We start from the raw sequence: 22,779 nt of genomic DNA, 5'->3' as shown, positions 1-22,779 counted from the left end.
ATTGCTGGTTTTCTGTTGCAGCTTTTTGGGGGGGGGGGGGGGGGTGAGACGAATATTAAGCTTCTCCAGATGTTAATGCAATTACTCTGAATTAAAAGGAACACCACCCCCCCACCTTGAAAATGCATTCTTCATGTGACGGAGATGGTTATTATTTGTTTGAATTAGCTATCATGCATTGTTTTAATTTTTTTTAATTGTGCAGGAGTGTACGTTGCTCAGGAACTTTTGCAACATAAACAAAACAAAAATAAAATAAATTGAAATAAATTGAAATAAATTAAAATTCAGGATTGGAAGGAAACATGCAAGAGTTTTGCTAATTCCAGCTGGTGATGCCAGAGACTGAATTTGGGACCTTGAGGATGGAGACTCCTTGATCTACCTCTGAGTCATGACCCACTTTCCAAATTTTTCTTAATCATTAATCCTGCTCCATTCAGTTCCCACCTTCAGTAACCATTATGGTCCCTCCCCCCAGCACCACTGCCCCAATTTTGGATTCCAGAAGGTTAAGAACAAATGTCTTTTTATTTTGTTGGTAACAGAACCCCGGGTCCGCTGAGTTTCATTCATTCACAGCACAAGGCTCTCCACCATAGGAACAAGGAAAGAGACCCCCCCCCCCGCCCCCACAAGCCAAAAAAGTCTCAATGCAATACAGCCTTGAAAGGAACACAGTGCAGATCCAGGTGGGGCCAGGAATGCTCATCCAGTGCGCTCTGCTAATGAAGACATACTTAAAGCAAGAAACTGGAGTGAAAAGACAGGTCCTTCTTCATTTTACAATCAGGTCAAGAATTGAAGCCAACAGTTGTATCTGACTGCAACCTTCTTGACTCCACTGCCTCCTGCATAAGAGTGCAGAAGCTACATTGGGAGCCCTTTAGATGTCCTGAATATTGTGATCTTGAGAAAAGAGACAGGCCTTAAAGCAGCTAGGTAGGTACATCCTGGATTCCACATTTGAGGTTAGCAGGAACTGCAAAATCTGCCAGAGACAAGAGAATGCAGGCATTAGACCACGCGAAGGACGCTGGGATTTGCAGAACAGCAGCATCTGAGATGAGAGGTTTTCACACTCCTGGCTATGGGGAAGACCCAACCTATGCATGTTTACTCTGAAGTAAGCCCCACTGTATTCTAGGGGGCTGACAGCCTTGCAGTAGCATTCATGAAAGCTCCTTAACTGGATCAGTAACAAGCCAAACCGCTGCATTTACATGGTATGCAAAGTGGCTTAGTGTTCATCTGAGATGTGTGTGTGGATGTGGAATATATGCGTGTGTAAATCCAGACCATAAATAAATAAATATTGTACAAACCAGAAAACGAGTTAATGTAGTATCCAGATTCAGCATATTGCATGAACCTAACCAGATACTATCTCAATTTGAAGCCTTAGTGATTTAGAAATTCCTTTCATTCAGAGGACCTCAGTTCTACAGATTCTTCTACAAAGACTTTAGTGAAATTTCTAGCACCCTTTTTGAACTCTAGAGGTTCTTCCAGAAGAGCTGTAATATGAGCAGATAGTAGTCCAGAAGAGGCCTCCCATTCTGCTCTTCTCCCTGAACAGAAGCCAGCCTCACCAATCTGTTTGGGCTTGGGTAGGTTCAGATTGTTCATAAGCTCAACAAAAGCCTCCTTAGGCAAGATCAAACGAGGATTCAGAGTCCGTTCTTCCTCCACCGTAGACACCGTCTGGCCTGGAAAGGAGGAAGAGGAAAGAGGTTGGACGTTTCAACCCCAAAGGCTTCCAAAAGAATTCCAATGAGATCTGTAATGAAACAGCCAATGGCTGGAAGCTTGTAATCTGAGTATATGACACAAAAGGGAAATGGGCTGAGGAAAGAAGAGAAAAGCAATCAAACTCAACCCAATTCTTAAAATTACTAGCAGTGATCATAATGACCAACTGAAACATTGGGCTGGAGAGGGGGAATACAACATGCACTAATTTTAAGGTTTGAGTTCATGAAGCCTCATGCCATAATATATCTGTCTGTCTGTGTGTATGTGTGTATAAAGAAGTTTGATTATAATAGTAAAATCTAATACAAACTAAACTTAAAGAAAAAAAATAGAATAGAGAGGAGTAAAAAGTGTAAGGAAAAAGAAAAAAGAGAAGAGAAAAGCAAAAATATAATAAAGAAAAAATATATAAAGAAGTGACTTCCAACCTTCATCACAAGTATAAACAAATTTAGTAACTCTTCACCTTCTCTAAAGTTACAAACATGTATCTCTTCATTCCATATCTTATCTATAAACAAATCCATAAAACACGATCTTTTCAGCCCTGGTGTCAGCAGAAAGGGTAGCCAGAAGTAACAACATATCTTATTTTAATCTTGATCAAATAAACCAACTTTATATTCCTTCCTTTTACTTCTAACAGTCTTAATCTTTCGTTCATTCAGATATTGTTGTAGGATTCGATTTCTCTTCATTTCTTCTTTGTATCATTGCACAGAGTTCTTCAAGGCTTTAACAAGCCTCTTTTGTAAATCCAATAGGAAAAAATTATCCAGGTCACTCTGTTGGTTTGCCATTTTGCCTTTTAAATTTTAAAACCTCAGCCAGTTTTCTTTTGTAAATCCAGTGAAATATCCTTTTCTAAGACATTCTCTTGGCCTATCAGTTGTAAATCCACTTTCAATACTGTCTCTGTCTTGTCAGGTAAAATTTGTTCTACATTTGTTATTTCTTCAATAACATTTTTTGGACATAATCTACCCATAGAAGCAGACATCATTACTGACATTGTTGATATTGTGGCTAGTATTTTCTGATTCCATTCTTCAAAAGTCTCCTTCAGAATTTTCACTGTCATAATGTTTTGCATCATCTTACAGGCCTGCATATCTTTCCTCTACCTAAAATCTTTAGCCCCCTCTAATGTCCAGTTTTTGAAATCATGAAATTGCTTATCTGTGTTTTGTCTTGTAAAAACCAAAACAGGATCTATCTATTTATTTATTATTAAATTTGTATGCCGCCCATCTCCCCCAATGGGTGACTCTGGGTGGCTCACAGTTAGTTCATTTCCCAAAGAAGCTGTCTGTACTTTATAATTAATATCAAAAACTTATGGTAAAAATTTCAATATTCCAATTTTATCTGGACCCTTTGTTCATTTATAATTTTCTAAAATCAAAATCTTATTTAGCTTTTTGCTGTTTATTTCAGATTCTTTAAATTCTTAAGCTTATGATTAAAATTTTCCTTTGTTCAGGACTGAAGGCAGATTCACCTGGCGTTTTCAAACCTGTCATTCCGAAGGTCTCTAATAGCTTAGAAATAGTTAATGAGCAATTTCCGAAAGTGATTAGAAAGTGAGGTTTGCAAACTTAGTGTCTTTTAAAAGTCTCTGCTGTGGTTGCAACAAGATGGCTAAACCCATCATCTCCCGGCACTCAAACCCATGGAAAACTGTTGTCCTGGAGTCTCCTCGCAAGGAGCAGCCATCCAGAGCACATACAGGTGATCTCCCATCCTCTTCTTATCCAGAGAAGTTCCAAGAAACCAGTCTACTCACCGGTTCCTTGGTCTTTGCCATGGTCATTGGCTCTGCTTTCGCAGAGCCATCCTCAGTTCACCATACCTCCCCCAGAAGCCCCAATAAATCTGTTTTTACATCACTACCATGCTTTGTTTGGACTGCAACAGAGCCAAAGCTGTTGTTAATAAAATGAGGTATGAGTGAATATAACCTCATATTACACTACTCTTAGCATCCCATGGAGCTCACCAGCTTACCTGTATAGTCATGGGCAGGATAGATCAGGCAGTCATCTGGAAGTGTAAAGATTTTCTTATGGACTGAGTTGTACAGAGTTTCAGCAGAACCTGCAGGAGAGGATGGAGTTACAGGCATCAAGCAAATTCTTCTTTGCAACACAGAGGTTGGGGCAGGATGACATGCTATAAACCCACAGCCCACCAGCTTGGCCATGGCTATATCCCCAACTCCTATGCCATTAAGTATTGTGGTAAAAATAATATCTAGTAATATATGCCCAAGTCTCCTTCCCACAATCAGAATCTCTAGGGCAACTAGAATTTTGGGTCACATGGAAAAAAGAATATGCATCCAACAGGTATGCACAAATCTTGTTTCTTTTTTTTTAATAATAATTTTATTAATCATTACAATTAAAAAGATATAACCTAGTACAAACTAAAAAAGAAAAAAATAAAAAGAAAAAATAAAAAGTGCAGAGAAGAAGGAAAAAATAGAAAGAAAAATAGAAAGTTACAAATGGACTAAGGGTCCAGAAGGATTTGAAATAAGATTTTGAAATGCATTATAAGAATCCTTCCTGTGGGAAAGTGCTATTGTTTTGAATTCTTAAAAAAAAATATAGGATGGGACTTTGAAGGTTGGACACTAGAGGGAACCAGAAGGAACTAAAGATTACAATTAAAAAAGAAGACGACTTACATTTGATTTACTAATACAGAATGGAGCAAAATACTTTAACATCAGAGATATTGAAGGATATTTGCAAACAATGGATCCAGAAGTCAACTTTAAGAGTGTCTGCTATTATAGACAGACTGTGTTTAAAAGATGTTATGGAAGAGGAACAAGTTTTACCTGACAAGACTGAGACTGATTTGAAAGTGGATTTAAAAATGACAGGCTACAAGAATGATATGGGAAAAGATGCTACATTGGATATACAAATGAAAGTGGCTGATGTCTTAATAATTAAAAAGCATATACAAATAACAAACCAAAAGAGTGACCTGGATAATTTTCCTATGTTGCATTTACAAAAGAAACTTGTTAAAGTTTTGAAGGATTTTGCAAGAAGGGACAAAGAAAAAATGAAAAGAAATCAAGTTCTAGGGCATTCATTGAAGAGATTAAAGATTAAGATTGTTAAAAGTAAAAGGAAGGAATATAAAGTTAGTTTGTTTGATCAAGGTTAAAATAGATATGTTGTTATCTCTGGTAACTCTTTATGGACTTTTGCTGACATCAGGACTGAAATGACAAGGCTTTAAGTTTATAGATAGAGGTTTATAGATAAGAGATGAGATATGGGAAGAAGAGATCATTTGTTGTATTTTAAGAGGAGGTGGTAAGTTACTAAAATTGTTCATACTTGTGCTAAAGGGGAAAGTCATTTCTTTATATATTTCTTTTTCTTTACTATATTCTTTTTTTTTTCCCTTTCTGCACAAGTCCAGTTTCAAACTGCTTCATGGGCAAAATGTCCCTCTTCAAATGGAAAACTCCTGTTTCTAACGCGGAGTGGACTTTGCTCACCCTTCCGGACGTCTATAATTTTTACACGTTGTGCAGAATAAGGAAGTACAGGCAAATGGCAGAATTATGGGCTATTCTTGGGGGTTCAAATAAGAAAAAAAGTTCCATCCTATTATAAAAATCTCCACTCTCCAACAAGCTGCAAAGCTCCTATATCAGAATTCCTCAACCTCAGCAACTTTAAGATGGGTGGACTTCAACTCCCAGAATTCCCCAGCCAGCATGCTGAGAGTTGAAGTCCACCCATCTTAAAGTTGCTGAGGTTGAGGAACTCTGTCCTATATGATTCATAACCCAAACCAGAAGTCATCCATACCTTGTTGGAAGTCTGTCCTTCCGCATCCCCGGATCAGCAAGGCATCCCCTGTAAAAGCCATTGTGTTGTCATTCAGCACATAGGTGAGGCAGCCATCTGTGTGGCCAGGGGTGGCACGAGCTTCTAACACCTGCAACAACAGAGACATATGACTAACATTCCTAAAGCCTGTTTCACATTTTATATTAGCACTCTGTTCTTCTCCCTCCCTAACTAACGGAACTACAGCTCCCAGAATTCATAGCAGCAAGGTGGATGGCAAGGTGATTTGGAGATGCAAGACAACATAGTCCCAACACACTTTGGATATACACCAACTTGACAACATTCTCCATTGAAGCACAGGCCACCAAACCATAAAAGAAGCTTGCTTAAATCATACCTTAAGAGTCACTGCCATTTAATTCTCATTAGAGAGCAAGTGAAGCTACATTTAGTGTTATTGCATAGAGAATTTAAGTTTTTCTCAGGCATGTGGTCAAACAAGGGCTCTGAACCAAATCTATGACTTTGGACTCTGAGATCTTCCAGCTGTCCAAAATGAACTTGCAAGATAAGCTTCCACACGGCTGGAGCCTAAAAGTAGCTTCTAGGAAGTAAACTGGAGTTGACACCAGTCCAAGGGGAGGTTTGCAGAACTGCAAGAGAATTAAGCAAGCCTGTTGGTGAATTGTTGGAAAATAAAATAGGAGGCAGGGTGGAGTGCAGGAAATGATAAATGTGCTGTTTCTAAATGAGAGGAACTAGCAGCCCTACTCCATTCTGTGCTGGACAGGTTCCATTTCACATACTGTGTCCAGTTTTGGGGATCACAATTTACGACAGATTCAGAAAAAGTGGACCAAGTTCAGAGAAGGGGAACAAACATGATCAAAAGACTGGAAACTATGTCCTTCAAAGAGAACTTGAAAAAACTGAGAAGATAAGAGCAATGTGGTATGATAAAGGACTCACACAAAAGTCAACCAAACCCTACTTTCTGTCATCCAGATGTCAGGATGTAGAATGATTTTAAGGAGAGCATAAAATGTTTCCACCTCAACTCTTTTGAACTCAAAACGCTCTGTTTCAAATTCAATTTTTTTATTTTTTTATTTATTTATTGAGTCGCTCTGTAGTGAGTTGGGTAGTGACACATTTGAAATATAAATAAATAAAAACTAAAAACAGCCCACTCTAAGACTGAAACAGCTGTTTTGAGTGTGAAATAGTAGTTTCAGACATTTTGGAAATGCTTGCCTGAAACAGTCTTGCTTTGAGCTCAAAAACATGTCTAAAATGCTCAAAGCAGCCTTTTTCACACTCAAAAACAAGCTGTTCTGGTTTTCAAGTGGAATATTTTGAGTTTAAAATGGTTCAAATTTAGACAAATTGCACACCATTAGATACAAGACTACAGCAAGAAATGTTTGACCTGGAGCCAATTACCAGAGGGGTAGTCAGCTCCCATTGAGCAGAAGTGTTCAAGCAGAGGCTGGAGAGACATCTGTCAGGAATGCTTAAATCTGGACATCATGGATTCAGCAGCCCGTTCCATTTTATGTTATAGGCTGGGTGGAAGGAACCTAGGGCCCCATTCCTGTTTACGTCACTTATTCTCCAGGAATCTGTTCACAGACTTACAAAAGCCCCAAATTTGAGGTGATAGCCTTCCTGGATCAGGATATCAGCAATGGCACCACTGTCCTTGGAGATGACACTACGGCAACCTGGAAGGAGCTGCTTCAGAAGTCCCGTGCCTGAGATATGATCAGCGTGGCAATGAGTGTTGACTAAGAATGGTAGGAAGGAGAGAAACATGGTTGTTTTCTTAAGACATAAGATCAAGCATCTAACCCAGGTTTTCACAATATGGGCACTCTTCAGATGCGTGGATTTCAATACCCATACGCTGAGGTCAGCATGGTTGGTACTGAACATCCTGGGAATTGACATCCACACATCTGGAGGACACCAATTCGGGAGAAGCTAACCTAACCCATCCCCTCTCTTCTTTCAGCCAGGAAGCATACAGTCCCATCAACCTGTGACTGGGATGAGAAATATGCAGAGAATTATTCCCCATAGAATTTATTTTCAGTGGGGTCCTTGGGGTTCTCTGAGCTTGGTTCTTTTCTTGCAAACGTTTCATTACCCGGCTAGGTAACATCTTCATTTATGTTCTTCATTTTATTTTATTTTGTTTTAATTTATTTTCAGTCTCAGATGTGTTTCCTTAAAAAGGAAAGACATTTCTCTATAAACCTTTTTAGGTCAATGTTTCCTCAGCTGGTACCATCCAACTCTTCTGTTTCCAAGCCTTCCCCCACCTGAACATTTACCCGCCTCCAATTATGTCATGGCCCCCCTCTTAAGATCCAGAAAGATCCAGACAGATCACGATTGCTGTTTTGTTTGTTTTTTTCAAGAAAAACTCACCTGCATATAGCAAATTAAGTCCCAGTTGCTTCACCAACGTTGAATCTCGTTTGGCTGTTTCCAGAACTGGGTCTATTATTACGGCTTCCTTTGTCTTCATATCTGCCAGCAGGTAAGTGTAAGTGTAACTTTCTGACTCAAAGAGCTTGTAGGTGGAGGAAAAAACAACCTCTGATTAGTCCACGGAAGGGCAAGTGAAACAAACCAGTTGTATCTAGAACTAAGATTCAACGCTCTAGCTCCAGGAACATTTAAACGAAAAGATTTTTTTTTAAAATTAAATGAAAGCAAACTACTGAACTTCCACTGTATCCAATACCTTGCCTGAATTGCTATCCATATTAAATTTGGACCTGCCCGTGAGTTTTAATTACTTACAATTAACTAAGATTAATTTTATTGCCCCATCTCTCAAAGAGGCTGGTATACTGTGGCTCCCAGGTCCGAAAAGAGATTGTTCCAGATCAGTGTTTCTCAACCTTGGCCACTTTAAGATGTGTGGACTTCAACTCCCAGAATTCCCCAGCCAGCCAGGCTGGCTGGGGAATTCTGGGAGTTGAAGTCCACACGTCTTAAAGTGGCCAAGGTTGAGAAACACTGTTCCAGATTATACTCCCCATGAAAGAGTAGCTATGTAGACTCCTAGATTTAAATCTGTCCTGGTGGCACAACAGGCTTCAATAATCTATGACCGGTCTAGATTATTGCCCTAGGTTCTATTTAGGGCTGGCCTACAGCTTCCCCCAAATTATTCAGTTTAGGGACATGATCTTTCCCCTTCCCCATGTTAAGATCCTCTGAAGTTCTCCCCCCTCCCCAGAGATCCCTTTCTCCCCACCACTCAGTCTCCTCGGAACTGCCACCCAGGACATCTACCCCTCTAACATCCATTGAGTCATTTTTCAAAATCTGCTTTTTCTATGAAACTTTGACCCAGCTTTAAGTTACTTTGCCTGTAACTAATCTTTTTACCCCCACGGAAAACAAGCACATCTGCTCCCTACCTCCACATCTGCAAACAGCACAAATGCAACGATAATATGACGTTACAGTTATAAGGTCAATTGTAATGGTACTCTTGTAATATTAAAGACCAGCTTGCGGGGGGTGACAGGAATCTTACCCAATCCTGGGGTTGGCTGGCGCCTTGATGACGCTCCCCGGGTTATTGCCAATTTAACATCTACTCTTGCATTATATTTATTTTCTATTTATTAGGATTATTTTATATTGCAACTTTAATTGATTTTAACTGCTTTGTAAACCGCCCAGCGTCATCTTTTAATGAGGTGGGTGGTGACAAATTTGATATATAAATAAATAAATAAAATATCATTTGGTATTGATATTAGGAAGCATGATAATGATCATATCACCCCCCCCCCTCCAGGTGACCAAGATATCAATGAGCGACACCAGATCATCAGCTCCACATATTTGGGCAGGGATGTTAATTCCAAGCATGGTTCAGAGGTCAGGAAGGGAAGATTTGAGAAAGCCAAAAAGTTTGCATCAAAACAACCACCAAACAATTGTGTTTATGCCTCTGCAAGGAAGTGGGGATTCAGCGGGGAAAGCCAGGCCGGGCTCAGGGGCTCTGAATTTTGGATTACACGGCTAGGATCAAACTGCTACCCAGAGCTAGCTATCAAGGCAGCAGCATTTAGCAACTTTCCCCAATGCGACTGGAGCACCCCCACATCTGTACTGGAAAGAGAGAGCAGTTTCAAAAGTACACACTTTGGGAGAGGGGGGCTGTTCATTCTGATACTGCAACAGCTTAAAAAGAGAGAGAGAGATAACCAGCACGCACGAAGGTTCCCACCCACTGCAGGGCAGCCAAGGAAACGGGCCCCTTCAATTTCCTCCCACGTGGATGCTACTGTTGAGCCGCGCTGCCCACCAAGAGCCCGGCCCAAGCCAGGCACGGCTTCCAAACTGCCCCCCCAGTCTCCCCCTCGCCGGTGCCCTCCGGCTGCCTCGGACTACAACACCCATCCCCCGGCCAGAGGACGAAGCCAGTTGCGAAAGCAGCCGCAGCAAACGCGAACTCCGTCCGGGGAAGGCTTCGCTTCGCTTCGCTCCGGCCAGGCGCTGCGCCGTGCCAGTGCCCGGTGCCCACCTGCCGGGAGGGGCAGCGCAGCTCACCTGCCGGAAAAGCAGCCCCTGGCGCTGGGCAGAGCCGGCGCCGTAGCATCGCTGCGGGAGGCTGGCGCGGGGCAGCGGCGGGCTCAGCAGCCGCCGGGCAGCGGCCGGGCATCTGCGGAGCAGCCTCTTCATGCTCGGGTGGCGCCTCTTGACCCCGGGCCAGCCTTCGAGGAATCCCGAGCGAAGGTCGCAGCGACGCCCTTTAAGGCTTCCTCGGGCGGACCGGAGCAGGGGCGGCTCCGGCGGGCGAGCGGCGGAGGGGAGGAGACGCGCCGCCTTAAAGGGCCAGAAGCGGCGAGAGCGCGGGGAGGGAACGGGGCCGGGAGGCCAAGCCAAGCCTTCCAGAGCCTGACGGACTACAACCCCCAGCAGCCCCAGCCGGCACGGCCAATGGCGGGGGGACGAAGCTGGGACTTGTAGGTGCCCGTCCCTCCAGGTCCTTGGAGAGGATGCAGGGCGCTCCAGATGTGCCCAAGCTAACAGCTCTGGTCCTGCTAGAATTGCTGACGGTTAAGGAGATGACAACGGGTGGAGCCTTAGCCTTGCCCTGGACTTGAGCTGGGGCAACCTCCCGAGCGGGCTTTTGAACCCGCGGCTTTCCTGCCAACCTGTCTGATGGGAGAAAGCAGGTGGGCCCCCTCCATCTGATTCTCCCAAGGTGGATGCTAAGGTAGGTTCCACTAAGACAGACGACCATTGTAGCCCAAAGTAATCTAGTGAGTTACGAGTCCAAGGGGGAATTGATTCAGTGCTTCTCAACCTTGGCAACTTGAAGATGGGTGGACTGCAACTCCCAGAATTCCCCAGCCAGCAAGGCTGGGTGGGGAATTCTGGGAGTTGCAGTCCACCATCTTCAAGTTGCCAAGGTTGAGAAACACTAGTTTACTTTGTGGTTCTGGGTTGAGGGGGGGTGGGATTGCAGAAAAGCTCCACTTTTTTCATGCCCAGCTACACCACCAGACCTTTCCATCTCTGCTTCTCTCCACGCCTAAAAATGCTGAACCTCCGTTAACAGGGAAAAGAGAGCAGCTTCGTTCATCATAGTTTGCAGATATTTTGTGGTTCAAAGGAACAGATTGTAGGCCAGAGGTAGGGTTGGACCTGCTGTGGATCAAAGGCGGTTGGCTAGATCAACAGGAAACCATGGCACATTAACTTTTATTTATACCCAGCTTCAACCAATAGCGTCTACAAGCTGAAGGACGAGCGAGATATTGTAAGAAAAACAGCCTCAGCATGAGCTGGCTCATCCTAGCAGCTTTCACCTCCTAGAGTCGCTTCTTCAGATCTACCAGTTCTTTCCAGCAAACGTAACAAGGCCAATCCCTGAAAATCAAGAGCAATTCAGCAATATTATCCTCCCATCTTTCCTTGGCAGTTAGAAAATCTTTTTTCTGGTGGTAAGAGCAAGGGTTAACATTGTGACTTTTTAATGCGGTGATGCAATCATAAATTATTCTGACAGCATTGACTTAAACCATCTGCCATAGAACTCTAGCGCAGAGTCACGTAAATGCAACGGAACTGCCGCCTTTGAATAAACATATCTATGCACGCAAGTTCACACAATTGCACAGGGAAGATTTATTTTTCCCCCTGAATTCTGCTGAGCTTACTGGTTGACTCCTATGACACTCTGAACTAGAAACTAGCTAACTGAGTTTAACTGAGAGCGCTGTGTGCGGGATGAGAAGTCACGCGAAGCCTGAAAATTCACATTGCTGGAATCAAACCCCAGTTAATAAACATGGGTGGGTTATGAGTTTATGAATTATGTGGTTTATTCATTCATATACTCGGTTTCTCTTCAAATTGTTTTTTCAACTGCCTCTGCTTCAAAGTACATTTGAAAAGCAAGGCAAAACACAATAAATAGGAAGCCACTCTATATGGTCTAATTTTTTTAGCTATGCTTCTTCAATTCATGGGTTATTCTGTACGACTGTGGAATTTTCTGCTCTCTCTAGAGATTTTTGAGGAGGTGAATCTTTCACTAGGAACTTGATGTTTGTGAATGCCAATATACACTGATACAAATAATGTGTACTGTAGAACGTAATGTAACCGTCCATCAGATTTTGCATTTCTCTGAATGTTGAAACATAGTGGCTCCCGTTGTGCTTTCCCACTTATTACCACCAGCTCCCCACAGTGTAAAATTTAAGTCAGGGGAAGCCAGGGTCACCTCTAATCACTTCTTGGCACCTGGACAACAGAGGTAATAAGTGGCAAGGACATTGAAAAAGTCAAACTATCAGCTGCAACTGCACAGTTGAAGTCCTGCCCTGTCATGCTGACACATTTTATTTATTTAATTAATTTATTCCAAGAGTTGTAAGACCGTCCAGCTCAGACAGCATGACTCTGGGCGGCCTATAACATAAACACATCATCGTCATAAATAATCCATATATAAATACAAAAGCTAAACTGTACAATGGCAACCAAGCACAGAATTAAAAAAAACCTCAGAGGGGGGGTCCCACTCAACCGCCCCGGAATGCCTGGGGGATTAAAAGGGATTGGGGCTTTGATTATGTGGTTGAAGCTGCTGTCTTGACTTTTTTGACCCCCGTGAGGTTGCAAAGACAGAGGGGGTGCCAAAATGGAATCTAAAGCAACAGGCACGGATTAGTACTTACTGTGGCCAGTTTCCAATAACCTTTAAGGGCGATTTACAGGTCGCTGAGTTACTACAGGCAGCTTCTTGTACAAAGGCCAACTCATCCTACTCTTCTATAGCGCAGGGAGGAGTGGACTTCCCTTTTTCCCAGGGATGCTGTGGGGGCTCCAGTGAACAGCCTGTCAAGGATGGGCATAGTAACATGTACAGTCACCGCACAGTTCATATTGTGCACTGTCACGGGACGGGTGATGTAAGAGTCCCTAACTTGGGCAATTGCGCCATTTTAATGTCGGGTCAGCCAGAAAGTCAAGAAATCGAGGCTGGTTTTTTTAACACTAATTATTCAGGAACATAATGAACATGATAACCTGAACATAACTTGCATCATTTCTGTGATTAATACCGAGGAAAAAAAATGGGGAAAGACTGTACATGCACCAAGGCAGTACGTGTTGCAATCCCACATTTTTCTCTTTTTGTTATATACTGTAAACACATTTATTCTTTTTCTTAAAAATGCCAGCTAAAACTCTGTTTTGCCAGGGAAACGTATTTGGCCATGACAAAAGAGAATCCAGCAAAGTTTCGAGTACAAAATCTAACTTTTGCTACACCCCTACAAAAGGAAGAGAAAGGTCTTCATCAAACGCTTCTGGATCCCCAGGGGAGCCCTTTATCTTGCCAACTGTGATTTTTTAAAAAATTATTCCAGTACCTTGCATCCCCCTTCTTAACTAGCAAACTGCTAACTAAAATTGCTGGAGGGATTTTGAACCACAGCAAGCAAGGTGAGACTTCATTTTTACTGCTGCTCCTTTTCCAACTGCCCGGTTGCAACTAAGGCACAGGGGCTGGGAGAAACCTGCGGGGTGAGGGGCGCTTCAGCGAGCCACGCTGCTTTCGAACCACCTCTGAACACACGTTGAGCGCCCACTCGTAGACAAATGAGATGAATTTTGTCCTTTGCCGGCCGCCGTTCGACGTCATTCCTTTGCCCTCTTTATTGGGTGAAACCATACGGCCAAGGAGCGGGGGGGACCATCCCGGAATGTGGTTGTGTCCAGGCGAACGTTTTCCCAGCGAGGGTTGCTCAGTTGATTCCGCCGCAGGTAGAAGTGCTGCGTTTGTTTCGCTCGCGTGGCTTTCGCGCGGCTGCGCCCGCTTGCTTGCTGCACGTTTCCCTCCGCGCACAATTCTGTCGTCGGTTGTTAAAAATGGGCACGCACTGACAAAATCACACACAACTTGAATGAGTTTTTTCCCTCCTCTCTCTTGCTGTGCTGTCCTGAGAATGCTCACGTGGACAATTGCAGGCGAGCTTGGAAGGGCAGAAGCGCCAACGCGGGGCTCGTCCGCGCAGCCCGCTTCGCCGGATCGGGCGCGAAACCGGGGGCTGCATTCGCACAAGCTGCGAGGCAAACCCGGAGGCTGCATTCGCACAACCTGCAAAACTTGGTTAGTCGGAGGGCGGCTTAGCCTGCTGGGCGTGAATGCAGCCCGTTTGGTTAGCTTAGGTTCTGGCTTGTTGCGCAAATCGCAGAGAAGGGGTAGATTAAGCGTCTCGTGTGAACTCGGCCCGAGCAGCGTGATGATGATAGCTATAGGCGGGGGCCAGGAGAAGATCCGCGGCTGTGCGATTACGAAGACTAACTCCAAGAAACCCTCGTAACGTTACGCTCCTCTCATTCTGCAACTTAGCCCAGAATCCTATAGTCGCCCCCCCCCTTCTGCTTTCTTCCTGGCATGTGGGACTACAACTTCCAGAATTCCCAACCAGCGAGTTGGGAGTCGTGGTCCAAAAACACGCATTCTGGGTTAAAATGTGCGTTTGCTATAATGTTGCAGCCAGCCAAAAAACGCTGGTTGCATTGGGGGGATGAAAAATGCAAAATTGGAACCCGGGTTTGGCTTCGGGGGAAGGAAAATAAGACACGAATCAGAGTCGTCTGGAGCGAACCGGGAAGGGAGGCCGTGGCTGCAATGACTCTAAGCCGTAATGTGGTTTGTGGATCCAGCCACCGGGGTCTATACATGATGGTTGGGTTTGTGCAAACCCAGCCAATTGAGACTGACCTCTCTGTATTTAAAGAAACCAAGGTTTAGCAGGATGCAGCAAGCGCTACCTATCTGTAATTGAACAAACCACGGTTTAGCTCATGTATAAGCTCTGCCACAGACTTGGAGTACACACGGCTGGCAGGAGGAAGGAACGTCCAGGGTGGTTGCATTGCTACCTCTGGCTGCGTTCGCACAACCGCTTCACCTCGTTCCCGGATTACCTCGTCCGCTGACCGCGCGCTGTGCCTGGAAGCAGAAGCGAGCCCAACCTAAGCCTGCCCCGATGCGCAGCGGCAGAAGCCAGCGCCGCGACTGGCCCGGCTTGGCGGGTTGTGCGAACCCAGCCACGGGGGCGGCTGCCGTCACGGCTACCTCATCGCCCGCGCATCACTCGGCCCCCTCCCGCCCTTCCTCCCTCCGAGGGAGGAAAAAAATAAAATAACGGGGAGGCGCCGATTGGCCGAGCGCGCAGGGCCCCCCCGGCTGCCGGGCGCGCCGCGCCTCCCCGGGCTCCGGCTCTGGAAGGGATGCGGCGGGGCGCTGCGCCCGGCTCCCCGCGGGGACAGCATGACCCGGCGCGATCGGCTGATGAAGGGCAGACCCCAGCGGCAGCCTGAGGCCGGCGCGGACCCCCGGGCGGGTGAGTGGCCGCGGCGGAGGCGGAGGCCCGCCCGGGCGAAGGGATGCGGGCGAGGAGGGCGCGGGCGCCGCCGGCGGGGAGGACGGCCCGCTGCGGGCGAGGCGGGGGGAGTCTCCAGCCGAGCTCCGCGGGGCGCTCGACCGGGGAGGGGAGGGGAGGGGAGTCCACCCCCCTCCCCCCCCGTTGCAAGCGGGCTTCGGTGGCTCGGGTGCATTGCAGCAAAATCCGCTTTCTGCCGGGGGCCGATCTGCATCCCCCCCGGCACGATTTCAGGCCGTGGGGAGGCGGGGAAGAAAGGCGGCCTGCGGCTTTCGGCGGAGCCCGCCAGACCCGGGGAAGCCTCGGCGCCGTTCATACAATGCACGGAACCCGGTGGACCGAATCCATCCGTGTTCTGGGTTCTGCCCAGGAAGGGTCTAGAGGAAGATGCTCAGCCTACCAAACCCAGGGCTTGAAGCTAACCCTGGTTCGCATTGGTCGAGGTAACCACAGCAAGCTGGCGTAGAGAGCCGTGCTGTGTGAACCTGGCCACGGGGGCGCTGGCTTGGGACGCCTCTGTTTTGCAGGGCTTACGCCTGATAGCAGCTTCTGGGAGGGGTGAAAAGATGCTGGGGGGGAGCAGAATGGTGGGCATCAGCAGGTGGGCAGATGATGCAACCCGGGCGATGTCATCACACGAAAGCACAACTTACATACGGTACTTGTGTCTGCCTTTTGGTGTCGTGGTTTGCTATAGAGACCGCTGACCAGAATGCACCAGAATTTGCGCACAACAACCCTTCCAGGCAGGCGAAGGGGGATTAACGCTTGAATGAGGTGGGGAGCCATATCCCTGGCCATCTCTATTTACAAACACCCCCCTTTTTTTCTGAATTCAGCCCGTGTCCCCCAATGCTCCATCCCAGTTTCTTGCAGATTTGCTGAGAAGTAAATCCTGTGATGTTCAGTGCATGCTGGGTTCCCACAAGTGTATTCCAAACAGCATTTGGAGGGGGCAAATTGACCCTCTGAACTTCCCTCAGTCTTCCATGGCTGCCGTGAGCTGCCTTGAGGGTTACATAGGCAGAAAGGTGGCTTATATGTCAATAAACAAATAAGGATGCTGGGAATTGTAGTGCAGAAACATTGGAGGATTACGAGTATGCACAGACCTTTGGAGCTCAAGAAGCAAACCAGCATTACTGCCCCTTAAAGCCCCAGCCACCATCCAAGAGACAGCCAGCGTTCCCACAACACGGTTAACCAGATCAGCGAAAGACCTAGTGGCTCCCTTTGACCAAACGCTAACCTGAGTTCATGTTGATCTTAGCAAGTTATATGAGTCATATATAAGTTATGTACCCTTAGCTTATGGATCGGTGTATTCTGCACTCTCTGCAAGAGACCGTGTTGTGTGAAGACAGCCATAGAGAGATTCAGAAGTTAATTATTTCAGTAAACTTCTGCAGAATTGAAGATACGCTATGAACTAGTCTCAGCCTAATATCTGGTGTCTTAAAGCCAGTTTTCCCCAGCCTAGCATTTCTAGATATGTTGCAGTTACTGGCTAGAAGCTGCATTTCCAAAATCTGGAAGTTTCCAAGTTGGAGGAAGTATATGTAAAACCTCATAAAAAAAAAAAAAAACATCCGCCCCCCCCCGCCCTTTCCGTGCTTAATCAAAGGTAAGGGTTTTCTCTGGACACCTCAAGCAATCCGGTCCATGAGCAGGCTTCCAGATGTTTTGGACTTCAGCATCCTCTGGCCTCCACCAGCCTGGCCACTGGCAAGGCATTTTGGGAGTTGTAGTCTAATCTCATGGCCTCTGTATGTGGACACCAGTGTAGAATTCATCCAGATGTCAAAATACACATTTTTTTAATGCAGAATTTTTGCCTGGGAAAGTGGGGTCCCTCAAACTCCAGAGAATCCTTCCTTTCCAGTTGTTCAGGCCCCTCTTTTTTTGTTGCCCCCCCCCTCCTCCCTTTGGCTTGGAGCAGCACGTAATCCCATGGCTGAACTCTGGTAGCACATCTCATTTCTCTGTCAATATACCAGTTTCTCCTCTCCGGCCTGTATCCCGAACATGTTACCATAGCAACTCCACACTTATGCCAAGTTGAGCAATAGCAGAATCAAGCCGTAATTGGATCCCAGGGCCTTGTGATAGAGGAAGAGCCCCTAAGGGAACCAAGCTATTGAAAAACTGCTAGTTAATGGAGGTCTAATCCATACACTGCCAAGCTCCTTCGTACCAAACCAAGGTTAGGTTTGCAAACAAGTGTGCAAAATTTGCCTGCTGATACACACTCAAGATGGTTACTTACGGCACAGGAGGGGGAAAAAGAGGGAACAAAGTGGATTAGTCTACCAGGAGCTCAGTTTTATTCACCATAGGTGATCAAAGAAGGGGCTATTGATAAGCCTGCCTTGGGGCCAAATCACACTATGGAAGTTTGGGTTTCCTTCTTCTTTTTTTTTTTTTTTCTTCCAAGGGTAAATGTTGGAATAGATAGAACATATTTCAATAAAAACTATTTTCGCCTAATGCTGTAAATCTGTGTGTTAACATTTCCCCCATTGAGAGTGTTTTACTGTGTTTTTTCCCTACGGTCCAATGTTTCATTTAGTCTAAACTGGAAATATGGAGATATTTATAGAATATGTAAAATTACATTAAAAAAAAAACACCTTTGTCTGCTAAATACAAGGCATCCAAATAGATGTAGGAGGTCTGGGTTCAGAAAGGGGCAGGGGAGTCCATTTTTAATGGAAGCAACTTTGGGCAGGACTGCCCATTTTTTCTCCTTGCCTTTTCTCCTGATCAAAATCATCTTTACCACTAAAATTATTCCCACTGACAGAAAATAAAAAGCATCACCTCCTCCCTGCCTTTCCCCCCAGCAGGGAGATAAGAACTTAGAGTGGTTGGATCACAGTTGGGAAGCATCGCAGCCACATTGGACTGTGGCACTGCTTATTCTTAGCAAGGGGAGAAAGGTTGGTTGGAAATCCAGCAGGCTGAGCAATTTGATGGAAAGACTGGTTTTGGTAAAGAGCTGTAAAAGTATATAAAGGGTATTTTATTTTCCAAAGCTAAAGAGTACAGGTAGTCCTTGTTTAGAGACCACCATTGGGACCAGCAACTTGGTCGTTAAGGGAAACAGTCATTAAGTGAAACCACAACTCTGCATACAGTCTTATTTCAGCTTTCCTTTGCTTTAAAGATCTGCCAAAGTTGTAAATGCGAGGATTGGTCACAAAGTAACTTCTTCATCACTGTCATAACTGCAAACGGTTGCTAAAAGAGACAGTCGCTAAATAAGGATGACCCGTACCTCTGCTGGATTTCTAATATTTAGCAAGATAGATTTTCAGGCATGCATCATTCCCTGATGAGCAAAAACAGGATGAGATAAGAAAAACAAGCCTGTTTTGTTTAATCAGGTAATATTTAGGGTTGGTCCTGGGCAGATCTGTTTTCTGAAAGGATGCACAGAGCTGGTTAAAACTGAACCTGAATCCCCTCCAATTCCCTCTCCCCACCTTATTCTCTCCTCCCCCACCCCCCATTTCTGCAGGTTATATTCTCACTCGACCAACCCTTGTCCTCATGCTGGAAAGGGGGGAACAGCCCTGCATGAGCAACAGCAAGAACGGAGTGGGCAACAACACACTGAGTAGTAGTGTTGCAGGTAAGGAAGGTTTGGGGTAGGAATCCGGGTCTTTTGTTGCTTGGAGAAATAATATAAACAATTAAGTTTCTCCAAACAATACAAATCCAAGATCATAATCAACCCTTGGGCATTCTTTAGATAAAATAATAAATAAATAAATAAATTTTTAAAAAATAATTCCCTCTATTTAATCTGTGTCTAGAGGTAATGTCAAATACAGGTAGTCCTCAGATACCGATGGTAACTGGGACCAGGAACTCTCACTAAGCTAAGCGACACAGTCATAAAAGTGTGACATCACATGACTACACTGACTTATAATGGCAGTTCCAGCAGTCCCAGTTGCCATCGTTAGGCGAATCCTGTGGGGTCACAGCATCCTGTGATCACCATTTGCGATCTCCTGCCAGCTTCCCCATTGACTTTGCTTGTCAGAAGCCAGCAACGAAGGGCACAAATGACAATCACAGGGTGCTGTGATGGTCATAAACACCTGCCAGTTGCAAAGCACCCAAATTTCAATTACGGGACCACAGGACACTGCGACATCATAATTGCTAGCTGGTTGCCAAGCACGTGAATCACGACCACAGACAACTGCAACTATGAGGACTCGTAAGTCACCCTTGTTTAGCACCGTCATAACTTTGATCGGTTGCTAAACAAGTGGTCATTAAGCGAGGACTACCTGTAGGTGAGGGGGCAAAATAATTGGTAGACAAGGGAATGAACCTGAGGCAGGAAAACAGGGTGCCTGGTAGGGAGTGCTCTATTTTTAAAATTTTTCTCCTTTCCTTCCAGATTCTCAAGCCTTGAAAGAGAACGCCAAGTCACCTTCCCCCTCGGCTCTGTCTTCTCCACCCGCCACGGAGTCTCCCAAGCCACCTCGTCCCCGCCGCCGGCGGCCTCCTGCTGTCCTACCTTCAGATCGTCCCTATCAATGTAAAGACTGCGGGAAGCGCTTCGTGTACCGCTCCAAGCTGGCCACCCACCAATGGACTCATTGCGCCGAGCGCCCGTACAAATGTCCTGACTGCCCCAAGAGTTTTAGCTACCCATCCAAGCTGGCCGCCCACCGCCGCACACACACCGGGGAACGCCCCTTCCCCTGTTCCCTGTGCCCCAAGCGGTTTGGACATCGCTCCAAGCTGGCCGCCCACCAGTGGATCCACACGCCGGAGCGCCCGTACAAATGTGCTGATTGTCCCAAGAGCTTCTGCTACCCTTCCAAGTTGGCAGCCCACCGCCGCACGCACACGGGGCAGCGGCCGTACCCGTGCAGCCGCTGCGGGAAGAGCTTTTGCTATCCCTCCAAACTGGCCGCTCATCAACAGATCCACGCGGCCACCGCAGCGGGGCGCTCTTATCCATGCATGCGCTGCAGCAAGAGTTTCCGACAGCTCCGCAACCTCACCCTGCACCAACGGGTGCACGAGGACGGGGAAGCAGGCGATGACTTAGCCCAGACCAAGAGCCACAGCAGTGGAGACAGGCCCTAAGGCAGGACTCTGGACACTAATAGGGCCCAGGGAGAAACTTGGGTAATTTGAAAACTTGGTAGCTGTGGGACTGTTGTAAATAATGGAATGTTATGGAGGAGGTGGGGGTTGCACAGTGACCCTCAGCCACCCGTAACGTCTCAGTTCTCAGCTTTGATGGCAATGCCAAATGAAAGGCTCCCCTTCAGAGGCCAAGTTGTGTATACCGTGCTGAAAACTGTTCTAGTAACCCTGTTTCTGCAGTAACAGATGGCATATTCTACCACCTCTTTTAAGTTACGCGGACTTGTACATCTTTGTGATTTGTTTGGCTTAATTTAACCTTCTGGTTCTCCCAGTCTCACGAAACAACATGATCCTACCACTCCATTGTCCACGTCAGTTCTGTGCCAACGGAACAAAACCACCATTGAGATTCAGACACCAACCACATTTAGGGAAGTGAATGCCTGCACCCAAACCTCGTTGTAGGAAGAGCAGAATTCGTATGTGCTTTGCACAAAGGAAAAACCTCTGTCTGGCTATATATAGTTCTGTTTTATGCTCAACTGGTGCATGCTTGTGTCAGAACGTAGAACTCAGCATACCTGTAATCCAAGGGTTTATAAACTTGTGGTATCTGCATTGTACATTATACATGGCATACATTGCAGCTGCCTTGCACAGCCAACCTGTGGCCATCGAAATTGGAGGTTTAATATGCATGAGCTGAGCACATCATATCCCATCAGGCACGAGCTGTATCTAGTTTAAGAAAAAGTTTCTGGTTGTTACAAAGGAAAAGCTGAGTCTGATGTGACAATTGGTGAAATCTGCCAGTGGGATCGCTTAAATACAAATTCCAGGAAAGAGTAGGCGGCATTTATGTTTAAAGAGTTGTAGAAGCAGAAAAATAATTTTGTGAATTGGTGTAATCATGGGCAATCCAAATGAAAAGCAGAGCTTGCTTTCCAACTGTTCCAGGGTAACTGTATGCATGTGGGAAGTTGTGGCTTCAGATGTGTGGTTCACGTTGCATCAAAAGATGCCACAGGTCACTTCACGATTACTGTGGGGAGTGTGCTAAGGGTAGGCGCAAGCATCCGTAGCACGCTCAGAAAGCAGATTTCACACATGAATTTCTCAGGCTAAAAGGGGCTGTCTAAATTTTATTTTCACCATGGTGCGCACACAACTTTATAGCCTGCTTCCTTGTTACTCCTGCGTGTTTGTTTCACTGTACTGCATACCTGAAGACACAGAAATTCTCTGTTTTGCCCTCATTATAGAATAGTTATGTCCCCTCTTGGATTTCTCTCTCCACCTGTTTCTCTCCCATGCTCTTTTAGACCCAAATCCACCTTCCGCTACTATCCACCCTTTTTCTCAACAGCTTTTAAAACCCAATAATGCATCTTTCTACTTCCCCCCAAACTAGCAGAGACTGATTCCCCGTAATTCTGAGAAGGCATTTGTTCAGAGTTTTGTGAAAGGCAGGTGGAAGTGTGTGTGATTGGTTCATAGTCTGTTTGTAGCTGATACTAAAAAAGTGAAGCTCCATTAGATCCTGGAGTTTTTGTCTTATTTTTCTTGAAAAAATAAAATGTAAAAGCAAACAGTTTTGAAATTAAGGTATGCTTGGTACATGTGAGAAACGTTGGGGTTTTAAGATAAGTTGCAGAGGGCAGGTCCAGCATGCTAGAAAGAATGTGTATACTGCCAAAGCCACATTTCTGCATATCAGATGGCAAAGATAGACACAGATAGATGGCCACCATCTCTTTTAGGATGCTTATAAACAGTGAACCATTTTGCTAGAAATACTAGGCCGAATTTATCGGACAACAATCTGATCCAGTAAGCAGTTCTCAACTCTCCTTGCTGATGCTTAATACTTAATGTGTTTTGTTACAAAAATCCAGAACACCCAGCTTAGATCTCTTAGCAGTTTCAACTCATTTTTTTTAAAAGCAATATATCTTCAAAAAATTGACCCTAACCCTAGGAAGTATCCAGTGTATATTCTGCTTATTTCTGAATGCTTTATCTTTTGGATAGGCTTTGAAAATTGCTTACTTTAAGCATCCATCTGGGACTCCATGAACATGACAAAGCCAGGGCAGAGAGAAAGTACAGCAGACATGTTGGGAGAGTTTACT

General features: G+C 45.4%; 2 protein-coding genes across 6 annotated transcripts; one reads left to right on the top strand and one right to left on the bottom strand.

The window, feature by feature from the left end:
- Positions 1 to 30: 30 nt before the first annotated feature.
- On the bottom strand, positions 31 to 10,415 carry ETHE1 (ETHE1 persulfide dioxygenase). Of its 2 annotated transcripts, none has more exons than XM_088139943.1 (7): positions 10,164 to 10,415; positions 8,016 to 8,160; positions 7,221 to 7,336; positions 5,598 to 5,727; positions 3,763 to 3,852; positions 1,593 to 1,709; positions 31 to 991 (listed from the first exon to the last, which is right to left on the bottom strand). In XM_088139943.1, exons 1-7 carry the CDS (start codon positions 10,293 to 10,295, stop codon positions 939 to 941), a joined length of 783 nt encoding a protein of 260 aa, XP_087996069.1. In that variant the 5' UTR covers positions 10,296 to 10,415; the 3' UTR covers positions 31 to 938. The 2 variants fall into 2 exon arrangements, with proteins under 2 accessions (XP_087996069.1, XP_087996068.1); XM_088139942.1 differs by having other exon boundaries at positions 7,221 to 7,369; positions 10,164 to 10,414.
- A 138-nt stretch (positions 10,416 to 10,553) lies between these two features.
- ZNF575 (zinc finger protein 575) lies at positions 10,554 to 22,469 on the top strand. Of its 4 annotated transcripts, none has more exons than XM_025176043.2 (3): positions 10,554 to 10,833; positions 19,047 to 19,160; positions 19,944 to 22,469. In XM_025176043.2, the coding sequence occupies exons 2-3, from the start codon at positions 19,079 to 19,081 to the stop codon at positions 20,639 to 20,641; spliced, it is 780 nt and encodes a 259-aa protein (XP_025031811.1). In that variant the 5' UTR covers positions 10,554 to 10,833; positions 19,047 to 19,078; the 3' UTR covers positions 20,642 to 22,469. The 4 variants fall into 4 exon arrangements, with proteins under 4 accessions (XP_025031811.1, XP_007442872.3, XP_025031810.1 ...); XM_007442810.3 differs by lacking the exon at positions 10,554 to 10,833 and adding an exon at positions 13,797 to 13,898; XM_025176042.2 differs by lacking the exon at positions 10,554 to 10,833 and adding an exon at positions 14,176 to 14,244.
- The last annotated feature ends 310 nt before the right edge of the window (positions 22,470 to 22,779 follow it).

This window comes from Python bivittatus, unplaced genomic scaffold (assembly GCF_059951505.1).
Source record: "Python bivittatus isolate LINGU-HERP-01145 unplaced genomic scaffold, Pbiv_v1 ctg000310_np1212, whole genome shotgun sequence".
In the NCBI taxonomy this organism is placed as follows: Eukaryota; Metazoa; Chordata; class Lepidosauria; order Squamata; family Pythonidae; genus Python; species Python bivittatus.
This window is presented reverse-complemented; position numbering and strand designations above follow the sequence as displayed.

Excerpts from the sequence above, each read along its gene's own strand:
- ETHE1 (XM_088139942.1), bottom strand. The coding sequence starts at position 10,295 with ATGAAGAGGCTGCTCCGCAGATGCCCGGCCGCTGCCCGGCGGCTGCTG. Across the intron at positions 8,161-10,163 it reads AGGGGCTGCTTTTCCGGCAG|CTCTTTGAGTCAGAAAGTTA; the intron begins GTGAGCTGCGCT and ends TCCACCTACAAG. Across the intron at positions 1,710-3,762 it reads TCCTGCCCATGACTATACAG|GCCAGACGGTGTCTACGGTG; the intron begins GTAAGCTGGTGA and ends CCTCCTTTCCAG.
- ZNF575 (XM_088139941.1), top strand. The coding sequence starts at position 15,415 with ATGACCCGGCGCGATCGGCTGATGAAGGGCAGACCCCAGCGGCAGCCT. Across the intron at positions 15,488-19,046 it reads CGGCGCGGACCCCCGGGCGG|GTTATATTCTCACTCGACCA; the intron begins GTGAGTGGCCGC and ends CCATTTCTGCAG. Across the intron at positions 19,161-19,943 it reads ACTGAGTAGTAGTGTTGCAG|ATTCTCAAGCCTTGAAAGAG; the intron begins GTAAGGAAGGTT and ends CTTTCCTTCCAG.